Source organism: Colobus angolensis, unplaced genomic scaffold (genome assembly GCF_000951035.1).
Source record: "Colobus angolensis palliatus isolate OR3802 unplaced genomic scaffold, Cang.pa_1.0 Scaffold111, whole genome shotgun sequence".
NCBI lineage: Eukaryota > Metazoa > Chordata > Mammalia > Primates > Cercopithecidae > Colobus > Colobus angolensis.
This window is the reverse complement of record NW_012112142.1, coordinates 1,312,983-1,329,197: the sequence shown is the minus strand read 5'-3', so window position 1 is coordinate 1,329,197 and position 16,215 is coordinate 1,312,983. Positions and strand designations below refer to the sequence as shown.

Genomic DNA, 16,215 nt, shown 5'->3' with positions numbered 1-16,215 from the left:
TGAAAAGCCATTTGTTCACTGCTTCCCTTTTCTCCCAGAAGATATAAATTTATTATACTAATATATTTAATGTATTACAGATCCATTGAAGAAATGCTGGGAGAAAAGGGGCAGAGACTGGCTTTTATTTTAATACACTTTCCTCAAAATATGTTACTGAAATCCTCATTGTAGCCACGCTGTTTCCTCCTTCCTCAAATATTTTAGGAATAAATCAGCAAACTTGCTGACTTTGGCTGTCACCTCCATTCACCTCCCCAGCTGGCCTCTGGCGGTGCTAGCAGTATAGCGTGTGGCCTAGAGGTCGGGGAGCAGAAGGGAGGCATAGGGGAGCCGACAGGAGGGAGCCGGAATCATCAACTGCAGACTATTTTCAGATCTGGAGTCATTGAACATTTTCTGTCCTGAATTTTTGGCTGAAACAGTAGAGCTGCTTGCTGAGAACCAGGGCGTCTGTCTTCCCTTTTGTATTTGAATGTTCTTCTTAGCGCTTCATGTCCTTGGAGGGGAGAAGATGGCTGCAGGGAGCCCATCCAGCTGCTGCCCTTGGCTGCAGGTGGGTGGATATGCCTCCCGCCTGTCCGTTGGCTTGGCTCTCTCTGGCAGCAGCAGGCGGGCTCATGGCCTGTGTTCCCTGTTAAGACCCTTTCACTCCTGTTTTGTGTGATCCAGCCTTGTCATTCTTTTCCCCTCTGCTGATTTCAGTGGGAGCTTCACTTTGGTTGGACCCACTGGGGCTGATGACTCACTGATGACCCAGGTGAACCAGCAGTCAGCTAGTTTTTTCCTCTGTTATCAAAGGAAAAGCCAAGGAAGGGTGGCTTCTAACTTGGAGAGGGTGCCACAGTCACCTGACCCCACTGCCTGCCACCTGCCTGAGTGACAGAAGGTAGGATCCATCTGTTTGTTCCAGTGTGACTAGATCACAAAAAAACAATTAGCAGGTTGGAAATGTATTTTTCAGGACACACATAAACCTGCCATTACAGGGAGGATTCTGGTGCTAATTTAGATGCAAATGGGATGGCCCAACTAGAGCTGATTACAGAAAGGTCAGAATGTCTATATGCTCAATTTCACTCCTATGCTGTGCAGTAAGTTAATGTGCTGCTGCAGTTGTAGGCATGATGGCTGGCTTTGGTTCTGGCTTTAATTCTTTTTAGAGAGCTTTGGTTTTATAGAAGTAGAATGTGATGCGTGGTGTCACCTCCTCCGTCCCCACCCACCTCCTTTTTAAAAGAAAACACACTGTCCATTTTACCTATTTCTGAGAAGCTTGAAATTCTAATAAAAAATAAAAACACACTTTTGGAGCTCTTAGCCTAAGACAAAAAAGAGTAGATTGATTGTAAATTCAGTTGCCATCCTGTTCAGAAAACTGATCTCACCTATGTGTGCACTTCTTCCAGGCCAGCCCATGCTGGGTTATAGCCTGGAGCATAGGGAACTGGTGATGAGAACTGGTGGGTGAAAGGATGGCGTAGATGATGGTGAACTGTGCTCCTGTGGTGTTTTTCAGATGTTTTTGGCTGCAGCTCACAATCAGAAATAATATTTTGCATGTTTGCATATATATGTATATTCACTGAATTTGCAAGCAAAGCACATATATTTAGTATATTGCATTATGTATATTTTCAACAAAATATGTATACACAAGTTTGACAAAACAGGACTTGCCCTTACCACGTGCAGGGTACTCTAATATTTTCTATTGGAATCTGGTCTAAACCATTAATGAACTAATAAACTGAATTAACTACCAACTCTTGATCTCAAACTGTAGTTTCAAAAACACCAGCTTGAGGGATTGGTGAAGATTCTTGGCATGAAGAAGGACCCAGACAAGGGCTATAGGAATGTACAGAAGACGGGCAGAAAAAGATTTATTTCCGAGGATGGACTAAATGGGACTCAATAGCAGTAAAGTCAAGTATCTGAGTCAGGCCTGTATTCTGGAACTTGGGTTGAAAAGTAATCACATAATAGCGACTAAGCAGATATGTTCTTTAGAGTAACAACTGTTCTTATCTTGTCAAGGATAATTATTCGTTTGTGGACACTGAGTTTTCTTTAGGTGATTTCAGTCATTGTGGCCCACCTTTAGTATGAAATAACATTCTTAAGCTTTAGTATCCCTAAACTTTATTATTGTGTATGATATGGCAGTAAGGTAGAACGTCATTTACTGTTTCTATTAGTATTTCTATGTAAATTCATAGCTACCTGCAATTATTTGTAGAATAAGTTAAATAAATATTGATAGTCATCTCTAAGACAGAGATCTTACTTATATTAACAGTAGATTGTCCTTCATAATGGGCGCATGAAGAAGATGCTACTTTCCAGTCTTGCTAACGCTTCTTTGGGGCATTAGCAGAAGATTTTGTTTTACATTCTGCACAGCAGAGCATCTTTTCACTTGTGGTTTATTGTTAGCTTTCCAGTGATCACACTTAGGCTCTGGTCTCATCCTCGTTAAGGAGGTTGCCTATTTGGCGGGATTAGAGGAAGTTTCTGAAAGTAAGATAATGGGACAGGAAAAGATTTTCTGGTATAAAAAGCTCCTAAGGGCTCTGAGGATATGGTGGAAGGAAAAGATGGAAGGAGAAGGGAGCCAGATTTTCCTGGTTTGGGTATTAGTTTAATGTGAGTATGATCTCAGTTCATAAAAATATGCAACTTAATGCTTAATGGACTTGGGTTTTTAATATTTATAGCATGTTATATAAACGTTGTCCCTCCAAGTGCTTCTTAAATCCTCTTAGCTTATAAATGACAGCTTTGATTTCTAAAAAGAAATGAAATCTTTTCACTTATCCAGCCTAACAGTAGTAAACAATAGATACTTAATGCCCTCCTTTCATGTTAGGCCACAGAGATTGAGACTACAGTCTAAGGAGTTGATAGCTGTGCTTTCAAGCTTACTAAGGTCATATGGAACTTAAGGGGGGAAAAGCTGATGCTACATTATTGGTTCAAAGGCTGGAATTCTGTATGACACGTCAGTTCAGCAGTGTTCCGTAGATAAGTTGAAAATATTGTATTACAGAAACTACATACATAGCCTGTTTGGAATGATTATGCAACTTTTTTCTAGTGATCAAGTTTGTTGGGGAATTAGATTTTCGCCTAAATCATTTAGGATTAAGTTTCTGCTAAAGGATCCCAAGTTTGCAGTAGTGAAGTGGATGTGAGCTAATGTAGGATTGTTGTGAGTCATTTCCCCCTTAGCCATGATTGGTGACATCAGTTATTACAGAGATCTTTATAAAAAAATGTCTTTACTCTCTGGGGCCTTCAGGACACATGTGGAGGATAAAGAATAATCAAAAGTTAAACTAAACTCTGGCAAATACAAATCACTAGATCTTTGGGGCTGTCATTCACTCAGGAAGAAGTATGTTCTGTGTGCCAGGCTTTGTCCATTGCATTGGGGTAATAAAGGAAAAGACACAATGTGCATCCCAGGACAGCATTAGGAGTGCTCCATACATGGGACTAGAAAACATCAGGAAACACAAAGACGGAAGTAGTTTGTTTCAGAATCAGGGACTGACCATGAAAAGCACTCTTCCCAATGCAATTTATTTGTTAAATGGTTCATGGTTACCTGTTTCTATTGCTATATTTGGGCCACAGAGAGCTCTTTACAGTTGGTCAGATGACATAGTGGTGTATTGAATGTCTGAGAGCTTGCATTGTTGGCACCAAGCTGGGGGAAGGGAATTTGCGCTACGATATGTACTCAGACCACTGTGGAATGACTTCTCATTAGATTCTAATGCACTGGATAAGCATGCCTTGCTTAGGATAAAGAAAACAGACACACTGACTTGGTAATATTTTATCCACCTGGGCTCATCTATCCAGAAGATAGCTGAGCACCAGAACTTTTTAAAAGTAATTTAAGCAGCCAAAATAGATAGCTCCAAGACTTTATGCACAGATGCATCCACTCAGGGCTCATCTACACTTATGTAGCAGATCTGGACATCTGGTTTCTAAACTAATCTGTGGATTTTGAAAGCTGAAAATTAAAAGGGGAAGAGGAATGGAATATAAAAGGAATGGCCCAGTAACCGTAAGATAATGTGACAACTAACACTTTTAAAGGAAGAGAAAGAAAGAAGATTTTAAAAAATGGAAAAGGGAAAATAAAAATCACTCAAATTGTATTGCCATCTGTTTTGTTTAGCATCGAGTGCATTTGACTCTGGTGGAGGGATTGCTAAGATTTCTAGGGTATGTGGTATTAGAATCTGAAAGTTTGAACTATTTCTCTGGTGATTTTCATGCATTCAGGTGTGGCTGTTTCTTTATGCTTCTGCGGGGCAGTTGATGACCCTGGGAATGACCTCTATTCATCAAGAGATGGTATATTCTCATCTTAGGAGGACAAAGATGTATATGCTAGCTCTTAAAATACTCCTAATAAAAAATGTTTATGGTTAGAATTTTGATACTTGAAGCATCAAATCCTCAGCTTCTTGAAAAGCTTGACTCTTCAGAGTCTTATTCACTGAAAAATTGACATTTTACTACATGAGAAAATGACACCAGGTAGCAAATATTAATTTGTATTATAAAAAAGTCACAGTTACTTTATAAGCAGTGAGTTCTTACAGTACTTTGTAAATAACATTTTATGTGTATTATTCAGTTATAAAAAATTTGACTTACATCTCTCCAGAAACACATCTGAACATCTCTAGTACTTTGTGTCTGTACTGCTCCTTTGCAATTTGCATTATGATTTTGCTTGTTATAGCTCATCTTCCTGGACATAAAGAGTGTTCTTATGTTTTCAGCTCCTTGTACATAATAGGTCCCAATAAATGTTTATTGAATGACTAATAATGAAACAAGTTACTCTGAGCTTTCTAATTAATCCTTTACAAACCATGTAAATACTTTCCATTATCTTTTTTCTTCATTTCTGATTACACTCTAAAATCTTTATGGTATTTGAACTGCATTTGATGATTAGAATTGTCAGAACACTTGAACTGATTCTTTATGCCTTTCTTTTTCCTTATTGAATTAAAGGATGGAAACAGCATGAGGTATTGTGGAATGTGAATAGGTTATGGGTTTCAATAAAGCTTGGAAGTGTGTTTTCGTGGGCAGTCGTGTTCTTGCCTTGATGGGGTCACTGTGGTGAGGCTGGGGCCACGGGAGAGGCGTGTATCACAGCATCAAGAGGATGCTCACCTGCGCTCACTCTGTTGTTGGTTCTAGGTGACTGTGGAGGAGGTCATGACCACAACTGCATATCTGGACCTTTTCCTGCGTAGCATCTCCGAGCCAGCACTACTTGAGATCTTCCTCCGTTTTATCCTATTGCACCAGCACGAGAATGTCCACATCCTAGACACTCTCACAAGTCGAATCAACACCCCGTTTCGGGTAAGGAGAGCGCCAGAGGAAGGGAACTTACAACTAAGAACAGATTTCAGGAGAGTTTGTTTTGGGAATGAAATTATGAATATTCTCTTTTGCTCTCTCTCTTTATTTTTTTTTTTTTTGGTGGTGGTTGTTCTGTGGCCATTACCTTCTTTCTATTTGGTTAGAGATGAATGGGATAATGTGTTTTGCTCTCAAGGATCCTTCTGTCAAAGAGGTGACACTTACTGCCTTTCATAGGACATCTTTTGCGATTTCTCTGTTTTAGTACTTTCTTCTGTAGAACTAGCAGAATGCACTTTTGTGGGGGCAAGATGCAGGGGAACACGTGGACTTAAGCACAGATAAAATCAAGGAACCAGAGTGCATCAGGTCTGGATATTAGAGATCATATTCCTGTCCATGAGTTTTCCTGAAATGGAAGTTTGGAAAGTTGTGAATTTGGGTGGTCATTCTTCATTTTGAAGCTCTGATTAACTTGAAAAATACTCCTCCCAAAGGCTGTCCCTATTTAATTGCAATTCTTGTTTTAAAAGCAAAAGAATGAGAATGTATATATCATTCAGTTTGTAACATATATAGAGATAATATGTATAACAATAATTGCACAAAGGGGGAAAGAGGGAATAGACTTATATAGGAGCGATATTTCTATATTTCACTAGAGCTAATTTAATATAAATCTGAAGTAAATTCTGGTAAGTTAAAATGTATACTGGAAGCACTAGAGCAACCACTAAGAAAATAACCAAAAAATGTAGTGGAAAAATCATTTAAAGGAATTAAAATGTTATACTAAGAAAATATTCAATTAGCACTACACTTAACAGCAACATAATACACATTCTCCTCCAATGTACATGAAATATTCTCTAAGACAGACCATATGCTAGGCCATATAACAAGCCTCAGTGAATTTAAGAGGATTGAAATCATGCAGAGTATGTTCTCTGATCATAATGGATGGAAATTAAAAAAATATTGACAGAAACAAATTTGGGAAATTCACAAGTGTATGGAAATTAACACACTTCTAATCAGCGGGTCAAAGAAGAAATCACAAGGGAAATGAGAATTTACTTTGAGATAAATGAGAATGAAGACAAAATATACCCAGACTTATGAGATACAGTGAAAGCATTGTTTAAAGGGAAATATATAGTTGTGAACACATATGTTAAAAAAGGAAGAAAGAGCTCAAAGCAGTAACCTAAGCATCTACCATAATACACTGGAAAAAGAAGATCAAACAAAGCAGGCAAAAAGAAAACAATAAGGATTAGAGCAGAAATTAGTGAAATAGCAAATTTAAACAATGGAGAAAATAGGTGAAATAAAAAGTTGGTTCTTTGACAAGATTGACAAACCGTTAGCTAGGCTGAGAAAAAAAGAGGGAAGTCTCAAATTACTAAAATGAGAAATGAAAGAGGAGGATATTACTATTAACCTTACAGAAATAAAAACAATAAGTGAATACTATGAGCAACTATATGCCAAAAGATGACTTAGATGAAATAGACAAATTCTAGAAAGACAAAAACTTGTGAAATGGAAAATCTAAATAAATTTATATCAAAATAAGATTAAAATAGAAATTAAACAAACTACTCATAAAGAAAAGCCCAGACCCAGTGGCCTCACTGGTGAGTTCTTTCAAACATTTAGGCACTAGTTAAAAAGTAAGGTCAGCAAAATGGTGGAATAGGAAGACCCAGGCCCTTATTCCCTCACAGAGAAACCTACTTAACAAAAATGTATGGACCAAATTGCCTTTGTGAGAACTTCAGAAACTTTGTAAGAACACCAGTTAAGAGGTTGTAGCACAAAGCCAAGAAGAGACATATTGAAGTGTGCAGGAAAATAGGTGGCATTATTACCTGCTCTAGCCATGCGCCCTCCCCAACACAGTGTGGCAAGATGCAGAGAAAACTTCCAACTGCTGACTTTTACTTTGTGAAGGAAAGAGAAGAGTGAATTGCTGGCTTCACACTGCTGCTTATGTTCTGTCTGTTTATTGGGAAAAGAGGAATAAAATAGCCGTAAGACACACAGAAAACAACAAAATGGAAATAGTAAGTCCTTCTACCTCAGTAATTATTTCAAATGTAGATGGATTAAACACTCCAATCAAAAGATATAAACTGGCTAAACAGATAAAAAAAAAAACATGATCCAAGCATATACTGTCTAAAAGACACTCACTTTTGATCTAAGAACATGCATAAGCTGAAAGTCAAAAGATGGAAAAATATATCCCATGCAAATGGTAACTAAAAGAAAGCAGAGATGGTTGTACTTATATTTAAAAAATTAGATTTTAAGGTAAAGAGACAAAAAAAGACACAAGAGATAAGGAATGACATTATGTAATGATAAAAGGGTCAATTCACTAGTAAGATATAAATATTATATATAACATCAGAGTTCTCAAATATATGAAGCAAACATTGACAGAATTACAGGGAGAAACAGACAGCTGCACATTAATAGTGGGAGACTTCAATGCCCTACTTAAATAGTGGATAAAAATATCAGACAGAAGATAAAGAAGGAAACAGGATTTGAACAACACTATAAACCAGTTGGACCTAACAGACATATACCAAATACTCCACCCAGCAATGGCAGGATATACATTCTCCTCAAGTGCACATGGAACATTGTCCAAAATAGACCACTTGTGAGGTCACAAAACAAAGTTTAACACGTTTACAAAAATTGAAAGCACACAAATAATTTTTTTCTGACTGCAATGGAATGAAACTAGAAATAAATAGCAGAAGAAAAAGTGGAAAAAATTATGAATACATACAAATTAAACAACACATTCTTGGGCCAAAGAAGAAATCACAAGGGAATTTAGAAAATATCTGGAGACAAGTGAAAATGAAAGCACAATATCCCCAAACTTATGAGATGCAGTGAAATAGTACTAAGAGAGAATTTTATAGCTGCAAACACTTAGGTTAAAAAAAAGAAAATCTTGAAGCAGCAACCTAACTATACCTCTCCAGGAACTAGACAAAGAAGAACAAACTGAAGTCAAAGTTAGCAGAAGGAAGTGAAATAAATCAGTGAAATAAAGAATAGAAAAACCAATGAAACCAAGACTTGGTTTTTGAAACAACAACAACAATATTGATTGACCATTAGCTGGATTAACTAAGAAAAGAGAGATGACTCAAATAACTAAAATCAGAAATGAGAGGGGACATTACAACTTATGCCACAGAAATTAAAAAGAGCATACCACAAACAATTATACACCAACAAACTGGATGATCTAGAAGACCTAGATACATTCTTAGAAACATAGAACCTATCAAGAATGAATCATGAAGAAATAAAAAAAAAGTCTAAACAGACTTACCTCTAGTAAGGAGATCAAAGTTGTAATAATAATTTAAAATTCTTTTTTTTTTTTGGAGACGGAGTCTAGCTCTGTCGCCCAGGCTGGAGTGCAGTGGCGCGATCTCGGCTCACTGCAAGCTCCGCCTCCCGGGTTTACGCCATTCTGCTGCCTCAGCCTCCCGAGTAGCTGGGACTACAGGCACCCGCCATCTCGCCCGGCTAGTTTTTTTTTGTATTTTTTTTAGTAGAGACGGGGTTTCACCATGTAGCTCAGGATGGTCTCGATCTCCTGACCTCGTGATCCACCCATCTCGGCCTCCCAAAGTGCTGGGATTACAGGCTTGAGCCACCGCGCCCGGCCTAAAATTCTTAAAGAAAAACCCAGGACCAGATGGCTTCACTGGAATAGTCTACCAAACAGGTAAAGAAGAATTAACATCAGTCCTCCTTGAATTCCTAAAAACTTGAAGATCCAGGAACATTTTCAGACTAATTTTATGAGGCCAGTATAGTCCTGATACCAAAGCTAGACAAAGGTACTTCAAGAAAACTAGAGACCAGTATCCCTGGTGACTATTGATGCAAAAATCTTTAACAAAATACTAGCAAAAAGCATTAAACAGCACATGATAAGGATTGTACAACATGACCAAGTGTGATTTATTCCTAGAACACAATGATGCTTTACCGTATGAAAGTCAATCAGTGTAATATACCACATTAACAGAATGAAGGACAAAACCCACAGGGTCATCTCGATTGATACAGAAAAAGCACTTGACAGATTCAACACCCTTTCATGATAAAAGCATTCAACAAACTAGAAATATAAAGAAACAACTTCAACATATTAAAGCCCTTATATGAAAAGCCCACAGCTAACAGCTTACTCAATAGTGAAAGACTAAAAGCTTTTTCACCGAAATCAGGAACAAGGCAAGGATGCCCACTTAGAGGTCCTAGTCAGGGCAATTAGGCAAGATAAAGAAATAAAGGCATTTAAATTGGATAGAAAGAAGTTAAATTGTGTCTGTTTGTAGACAGCATGATCATATATATAGAAAATCCTAAAGATGTCACTCAAAAACTGTTAGAACTAACAAGTGAGTTCAGTAAAGTTGCAGGATACGAAGTCAACACACATAAATAATTTGTATATATTAACTATGAACAATTCAAAAAGGAAATTTTAAAAAGCTCTTTATAATAGCATCAAAAAGGATAAAATACTTAGGAATAAACTTAGGAGGTGAAAGACTTGTGCACTGAAAACTACAAAACATTATTGAAAGAAATGAAAGAAGAACAAATAAATGGAAAGACATTCCATGTTCATGGATTGAAAATCGTATTTTCATTAAAATGGCCATATTACTCAAAGCAGTCTACAGATTCCATGCAATTTGTAACAAAATCCCAGTGGCATTTTTTGGACAGAAATAGAAAAAAAATCCTAAAATTTATATGAAATCTCAAGGGACCCTGAATAGCTAAAATAATATTGAAAAAGAAGGCAAAAGTTGGGGAGCTCACATTTCCTTATTTTAAAACATATTACAAAGCTATCATAATAAAAAACAGTGTGGTACTAGTATAAAGACCAGTGAAACAGAATAGGAAACAGAATGAAACAGAAATGAACCCTTGTATTATGGTCAAATGATCTTTGACAAGGATGCCAAGACTACACAATAGGAAAGGACAATTTCATCAACAAATGGTAGTGGTAAAACTGGATTTCCACATGCAAAAGAATGAAGTTGAACCCTTACTTTACACCATATAAAAAATTAACTGAAAATGGATCAAAGACCTAAACATAAGATCTGAAACTCCAAAACTCCTAGAAGAAAACATGGAGGAAAACTTCATAGCAATTGATTTTGTAATAATTTATTGGATATGACACCAGAAGCGTAGGGGAAAATAGACAGATGGGAATACATCAAACTTAACAACTTAGGCATATCAAATGAACTAATCAACAAGATGAAAGAGCAACCTACAGAATGGGAGAAAATGTTTATGAGTCATATATCTGCTAAGGGGTAGTATCCAGAATATATAAAAAGTTCTGTAAGTCACCACCAACCAAAAACCCAAATAATCTAACTTAAAAATAAACAAAGTACTTGAATATTTCTATGAAGAAGATATACAAAGGACCAAAAAACATATGAAAAGATTAGAGAAGTGCAAATCAAAACCACAATGAGATATTATCTCATATCCATTAGGGTGGCTACTATCCAAAAAACTGAAAAAGTAAGTGTTGGTGAGAATGTGGAAATACTGGAACCTTTGTGCCTTGTTTATGGGAATGTAAAGTGGTGCAACCATTATGGAAAACAGCATGGAGGTTTCTCAAGAAATAACACATAGGATTAGTACATTATCCAGCAATCCCACTTCTGGTAATATATCTAAAAGAATTTAAAGCACTATCTTGAACAGATATTTGTATACCCATGTTTATTGCAGCATCATTCACACTAGCCAAGAGGTTGAAGCAACCTAGATTGTCCATTGATGGATGAATAGATAAGAGAGTATGTTATATGTATACAATGGAATGGAATGTTATTCAACCTTAAAAAAAGAAGGAAATCTTGTTACATGCTACAACATGGATGCTCTTTGAGGGTATTATGTGAAGTGAAGTAAGCCAGTCACAAAAAGGCAAACTGTAGGATTCCACTCATGTGAGGGATCTAAAATAGTCAAACTTAAAGAAACAGAGGGTAAAATGATGGTTTCCAGGAGCTGGGTGGTGGGGAAAGTGGGGAGTTGTTTGATGGTTATTGAGTTTCAGTTTTGCAAAATGTAATGTTTGAGAGATCTGTTGCACAACAATGTGAATATAGTTACCACTAGTGATTTGTATGCTTAAAAATCATTAATATGTTAACTTTTATGTTGTGTGTTATCAATTTAAAAAATGCATAATTAATACAAATTCTTCACAGACTCTTTAAAAAATTAGAAGAGGAGGAAATACATCTCAACTCATTCTGTGAAGCCGGTGTTAATTCTGATTCCAAAACTAAACAAAGATACCACAGGAAAACTATACACTAACTATGACTATGGGCTCCCCATATTTTCAATAAAACACTAGCAAATGAAATCTAGAATAAATAGAAGGGATTATACACTATGATCAAATGGGGTTTATCAAACTAGGATTGTAAAGCTGGTTTAAAGTCTGAAAATCAATTAATATAATACATCGTATCAAGATAAAGGAAAACATCATGATTATCAACAGCATACTCAACAAACTAGAAATAGAGGGGAACTTCCTAGCAATCTGATAACGAGCATCTACGAAAAAGTCAGAGCTAACATTATACTTAATAGTGAAGAACGTTTTTTCACTAAGATAAGGAATAAGATATCTTCTCTCCTCAATTCTATTCAAGATGATACTGGAAGTTCTAGCCAGGGCAATTAAATAAGAAAATGAAATAAACACATTTATATTAAAAGTAAAATAATCAGTATTTGTAGATGACATGCTCTTGTATGTAAAAACTAAGGAATGCACTAAAATTGTTTGAATGAGTCTAGTAAAGTTGCAGATACAAGATTAATGTACAAAAATCAATTTACAACAACATCAAAAGAAAATATGAATAAATTTTACAAAAGAAGTGCAAAACTTATGCTGCAAAAAGTATAAAACATTGTTTAAAGAAGACCTAAATAAAAGGAAAACATCCCATGTTCATAGACCAGAAGACTTAATATTGTTAATATAGGAATACTCCACAAATCGATCTACCATGTCAGTGTTTTTCTATAAAACTCCTATCTGGCCTATTTGTTGAAATAGATAAGCTGACTCTAAAATTCATATGGAAATGCAGTGGACCCAGAATAGTCAAAACAAACTTGAAGAAATGAGTTGGAGAACTCACCATACCTGGTTTCAAAACTTTCTACAAAGCTACAGTAATCAAAGCAGTGTGGTGCAGGATTGACATACAGATCAGTGGAACAGAATTGAAAATCGGAAATAAGCTCATATATCCATGGTCAATTAGTTTTCAAGGAGATTTCAAGACCACTCAGTGGGAGAAAGAATAGTCTTTTTAACAAATGCTGCTAAGACAATTGGATATCCACGTGCAAAATAATAGGGCTGAATCCACACCTCATGCCATATATAAAAATTAACTCAAAATGGACCAGAGACCTAAATGTAAGAGCTAAAACTCTAAAACTCTTAGAAGAAATCATAGAAGTAAATCCTTGTAGCCTTGGCCATGTTTTCTTAGTTATGACACCAAAAGCATGAATGACAACAAATGAAAAAATTGATAAATTGGAAATTATCAAAATTAAAAACTTTTGCCTTCAAGGGACAACAACAGGAACTTGAAAAGACAATTCACAGAATGGTAGGAAATTTTTGCAAATCATATGTCTGATAAGGTATTTGTACACAGAATAAACAACTCCTACAACTCAATAATAAAAAGACAAACACCCTGTGGCTCACCCTTAACAGTGAGGGGTAGGGGTTACTATGCAGTCTGATAAATTAACAGTGATTTGCAGGGGTTACTGTGGCAATGGATAAGAAGGAAACCTAACTGAGTTGGAGAAAGGAGGTGTTGGATGGTAATATTGTGAGACAGAACAGAAAGATTTCTTAAGGGAGGTGAGGCCTAAGCTAAGACTTTGAGAATAGATAGGAGTTAGCCTGTTGGAGGAGTCAGGAAAAGGCATTGCATTTAATGGAACCACAAGTGCAAAGACTTGGAATGGGAACAGGGTATGTTTCTTCTAGCTGACTACACGTATATGACCTGCCCTGAGGATAAGAGATGTTTTGGGTTAGGCTAAGTACAGCTCTTTCTTTACGGCATTGTTGTGGATTTCATTGGCCAGATTTTAAGCCCAACTTGCCTAGAAAACAGACTAGCATTTACTCTACAAAGAATGAGAACTTAAAATTATTTAAATGGGCCAGTAGATTGATAAAAGCTTACTCTCAAAAGGGTACAAAGATTTTACAATACACCTTTGGGCATCTCCCCTATTTGGCAGTTTACCTTTTCTTTTTGGAAATCAGCATTGATAGAATTCTTGTTTTTTTAAATAACTTTTTAGAAAAGAACATTATCTCACCCTCAGCACAATGGGAAATGGAACCAAGGAAAATGTTTGCCCCAAAGCCAAGAGAGGAGCTGAGCTTGAGGCTAAGAACTCTGAAGGGAGACTTGGCTAGGTTGTATACAATTTTCCGTGAGCCCTGTCTTGTAAATAACTAATGTTTGAAAAATAACTCAGGAAAACAAATTACCTAAATAGGAGATTGTGTGTGTGTGTGTGTGTGTGTGTGTGTGTGTGTGAGAGAGAGAGAGAGAGAATTGGAGAATTGTAGGGAGAATGTTTATCTGTCTGGATCTTTAAAAGTTGGAAATATGAGCCCAGGCATTTTTGTAGGAAGATAATTCTGCACAGTGGCATAATTCCAGACACTGGCTTTCTAATCAAATCCTATAGGAGAATTGATATCCTGAATACACATTCTCTCTGGCAGCAGCATGCTTTTTATCAAAACTGCTAAAAAAAAAAAGACCCATTTTATTTTGTAATTCTGATTTATTTACCATCTGTGGGGAGTGGAGCTATCGTTCCAGCATCTGAACTAGAATGTGTGCCTCTTGTTTCCCAGCTTTGTGTGGTGTCCCTGGCATTATTCAGAACTCTCATTGGTTTACATTGTGAAGATGTGATGTTACAGCTAGTTCTAAGGTGAGTTGCCTTTTTTGTTTCCTTTAAAGAAAAATTCACTTTATACTTTATATTACTTTCTGTTCATATACTTTATATTACTTTGGTCATATACGCTAAATAGGGGCCATGCATCTAAGGAAGAAAATTATCAAGAACATTAATTTATTTTTTGCATTGTTTCCCAAGGTTAATTTTATTTGTACTATTAAAAGTTTGTCGAGGGCCATATGCATTATATTGTAAATATGCTCCTGGAAATTATAGATAGAATGCTTGAAAATGTTCAGAAGTATTATAAAAGCTATTCTGGTCTGTGGCTGAACGTCTTTCTCCTGAAGTACATTTATAGGGGACTTTTGCTATTAAAAGGAAGTTTTCCAAATATAAAATGCTTTTGATATATAATTTCTTTGATTTATGCTTTGATAATGGTACACAGTGTTTACTCTCTGATCTGTGAGTATATTTCAATTAAATTCAGTAAAAATTTGATGAGTATTTGCTGTGAACTGAGGACTTACATACAAGGTAGCAAAGGTTTGTCCTTTGGACAGAAGTACAGGTGGGAAACATTTTATGAAGTGACTGGGATTTGAAGATGAGTATTAGGAGTCAAAGTACACAGCTATTAAGAAGACAGTCATTTGGCAATTTAATAGGGAACTCAGGAACACCAAATCTTGTCTTGGCCCAGCAATACCTCTTCTTCTCCAGAACCTGTGAGAAGCATCTGTTTTTGTGAAGGAAAGCAATGATGCTTCCTTATTAGCTCATGATTTAGCTCTGAATCTCTGCACAGAACTCTAGAAACCCCTGGTTAGACCATGGTGCACGTCTTTCCTTCTTTTTGGTAAACCCAGATCCTGAATCTTGGAGTTGACTACTCTGGTGAAACCCTACCCCAGCACTGCAAGAAGCGAACCCAGAGAGAATGTGGTCCCAAAGCTGAGAGAGGAGCGAAGGGCTAGGGCTGAGAGGAGCTCCGAGTTGCGAGGGTTTGTGCTCTTACATGCTCCTCTGGTGGTGTGGAAGCAAAAATGAAAAAGTGGGACTACCGGGGTCCTCCGGCATGTACTCCCTGCTCCTCCTTCCTTAGTGGACTTCCTGACCCTTCATTGGAGCAGTCCTGGGGAATAAGGGTGGGTGCTAACTTTGAGAACCACTCTGTTTGAGGAGTGGTGCCGTGCAGGCATAACATCTTGCAAAAGAGAATGATTACAAAACGAGTCTGAAAAAGCTGGTGGTGGCCTATTGTGGAGGGCCTTACAGAATTGGTGGGAGAGTATCACCTATTAGTTTTTTAAGTTTAAAAGAGCTTTTGAACTTTTTAGGGTTTTAGATTAGGTCATCAGTAACTAATCTTAAGGATTAGCAGAAAACAAATCCAATCTTAAAGAAACACCCTGGATAGTCTGGGTAGAGCATTAGTTATCTGCCCTAAAAGGATTATGTTAGCTCCTCATCAAGCCTCTACTGATATATGACAGAATGCATTAGCAAGGCCTGAATGAAATCCGGAACAACTTGGCAAAGCCGTTTTTACTGCCAAAAAAAACCAGGCTTTTACTCCAAAGTGGGTAAAACCTGATGGTATTTAAATATTAAATTCTTAAATACTGCTTCTTTGGTAGGAAAACCAGCTGTCTTTTTTCAGTGTACTTGGAAGCCTGGCCTTGGTCTGGAGGTGCAGAGCTTCCCAGCTGTGGGTCA

General features: G+C 36.9%; 1 protein-coding gene across 1 annotated transcript in view; it reads left to right on the top strand.

Moving 5' to 3' along the window:
* The window catches only part of FAM160A1 (family with sequence similarity 160, member A1), a 244,287-nt gene that overhangs the window by 206,095 nt on the left and 21,977 nt on the right, over positions 1–16,215 (top strand). The window contains exons 8-9 of the mRNA XM_011956494.1: positions 5,242–5,409; positions 14,444–14,523. Of these exons, the coding sequence (XP_011811884.1) occupies positions 5,242–5,409; positions 14,444–14,523 (248 nt within the window). The remainder of the gene's footprint in view (positions 1–5,241; positions 5,410–14,443; positions 14,524–16,215) is intronic.